Source organism: Triticum aestivum, chromosome 5A (assembly GCF_018294505.1).
Source record: "Triticum aestivum cultivar Chinese Spring chromosome 5A, IWGSC CS RefSeq v2.1, whole genome shotgun sequence".
In the NCBI taxonomy this organism is placed as follows: Eukaryota; Viridiplantae; Streptophyta; class Magnoliopsida; order Poales; family Poaceae; genus Triticum; species Triticum aestivum.
In genome coordinates, this window is record NC_057806.1 from 710,860,816 (window position 1) to 710,863,407 (window position 2,592).

Consider the following 2,592-nt stretch of genomic DNA (forward strand, 5'->3'; position numbering starts at 1 on the left):
CATAACTTCGTAGTCTGATTGCTTGAACTTCAAAAGAACATCCTACATACCAGTTGAAAGAAGCACACCCCTTGCAATCTTGCATCAGAATGCTATCCACTGGTTGGAAGAACATACTCCCTCCGTTCTAAAATAAGTGTCTCAACTTTGTACTAACTTTAGTATAAAGTTGTATTAAGGCTGAGACACTTATTTTGAAACGGAGGGACTACTAGCTTACAAGATCTCCTTTCAGAAGAAAATAATAATCAGCCAGCACATAATGCTTGTTGGGTTCTTGAAGATGGAGCCAACCTGGAGATAGCCCAAAAACCGTTGGCCGAGTCGCATACAGATAAGCACACACCTTCATGTTCACGTGCATGAGCACGTGTACGCCCCCCCCCTCCCCACACACACCGTTCTCGTCCCCATTCCCATTCTCCGTCGATCTATATCACCTAGGAAGGCTTCGGATGTGACCGACCATGGCGGCAAGAGCGAGATACCTCCTTCCGCCCACCCTCCACACCGGGACCTCCATAGTCGGCCGTGGCGGGTTGCCTGGGGTGTGGTTCCCCATCCCGAACATGGAGGACGCGTGCATCCAAGAGCTCGGCCGGTGGGCGCTGGCACAACACATGTGCCTGGCGACCCCTAGTGGGCTGCAATTTCGCCGAGTGACGGGCGGCGAACAACAGGTAATTTCCGGGGTGAAATATCGCCTCGTCGTGGACGCGGCGGACAACTGTGGCAGGACCATGCGCTATCTCGCGGTGGTATACGAGAAGCCCTGGACCAACACTCGTCGGCTCACCTCCTTCGGGCCGGCGGCCTGCACCTAGTTAGCGTCTGGTTAGTTTCATCTGCATTCTCATCCTCTTTTGTATGGAGTGCTAATAAATGATCTCTTTTACCGGTCAGTTATGTGGTTTGAACGGTGACTTGTGCTTGCAGTGCAGTTCATCCTGTCTGGCAAGTAAAATTGTGATCAATTGTTGTAAGATTGATTGTGGAATGGATGGTTAATTTGCCATTTTGAGGGGAGACTAGTAGTGGTTTCACTGCTTTTGCTAATGCTTATGTGTTAAGTTTCTCATTGTTCCCAAATTTCAGTTACTATTTATCAGCTCATGTGAAGTCTTTATCAATGAGCTAGTGCATGGTCCTTGCTTAGGAAAAAAAGATTTATTGTACAAGGCGTGGTGCAATTACATGAAGCTATTCATGAAATTCACTGAAAGAAAAAAGATGGCCTATTGAGAAGGCCATGACAAGGTCAAATGGCCTATTCTTTATCTAATGATGTAAAAAGGCTTTGAGGATAAATGGCGTGGCTAGATAATGTGGATTTTTGTGGGGTTGGGAGTTGGGGGGAGTGTGTTCAATGATTAGGCAGGTCCTTAATCTTCTCTACTTTCAAAGGGGCCAAACAGGTTAGATAGGGGGAACCCATGTCACATCTGCTCTCCGCCTACCTGTAGATGGGCTACCTATCCTTGACAAAGAGGCTGAAAAAATGGTTTCATCAAAGGCCTGATCCCTCATTTGGTGGAAGATAGTTTGTCTATTTTATAGTATATTGATGAATCAATTTTTCTGCTAGTGGATGATCCATAGAGTGCTAAAAACATGAAAATCATTTTGTGCATCTTTGAGCAAATATTTGGTTTGACGATACACTTTCAAAAAGTGAAATCTATTGCATGGGTGGTACTGCGCCGAGGAAAGAAGAATACAGTGAGATCTTTACTTGTGATTGGAAAATTTTCGTCGCATTACCTAGGAATGCCTGTTGAGGTGAAAAAATTAGTATTTCAATGGGACCCCATTGGGAAGTAGACTGGATAAAATGGGGGACTAGATGGGAACTCTCCTATCTACCAGCGATAGAGTGATTATGATAAATGCTTCCTTGAGTAGTGTTCCTTTGTTCATGTTGTTTTTCCTGGAAGCACCCAAAGGGGTATTGAAGTAATGAGACCAACATAGAGCAAGGATGTTGTAGCAGGAGAGTAAAGATCACAAAAAATATCATCTGGTGAACTGGCCTACTATCTATTTACCTAAGGATGTTGGTGGCCTTGGGGTTCTAGATCTGAAAATAATGAATCAATGTTTGCTATGCAAATGGCTTTGGAAGTTGGAAAGTAACGAGGGAAGGTGGCCATATATTATCAAGAAATAAATACTTACATAAATAGACCCTTTCCCAATGGGAGCCTAGAGATGGTGGATTTCATTTTTGGCAAAGTCTAGTTAATGTGATCCACATTTATCAAAATATCATTGTCAGAGAGATTGTCAATGGTGAAAGTACTCTGTTTTGGGAAGATAGTTAGCTGGATGGAGGGCCTATTGACTCTCAGCTCCCAAGGATATACAACATTACCTTTTCAAAACAGAAAACTATTAAGCATATCTTGACAACTGATGTGGACAAGATCACGTTTAGAAGGACATTGCTTGCTGAAAACTGCTTTGTAGTGGCAGCAACTCCAAGAGATGATTGCAGATAGTCAGTTGAGAAATGGCAAGGATAAAATGATATGGAGTGGTGGCAATTTCTCAGTTAAATCTCTATATTTGTAACTCAGAGCTTTAGCTATGGTT

General features: G+C 43.6%; 1 protein-coding gene across 1 annotated transcript; it reads left to right on the plus strand.

Moving 5' to 3' along the window:
• Positions 1–362: 362 nt before the first annotated feature.
• LOC123108598 (cysteine proteinase inhibitor 8-like) lies at positions 363–1,056 on the plus strand. The gene has a single exon (XM_044530354.1). It carries the CDS (start codon positions 468–470, stop codon positions 822–824), a length of 357 nt encoding a protein of 118 aa, XP_044386289.1. The 5' UTR covers positions 363–467; the 3' UTR covers positions 825–1,056.
• Positions 1,057–2,592: the final 1,536 nt, after the last annotated feature.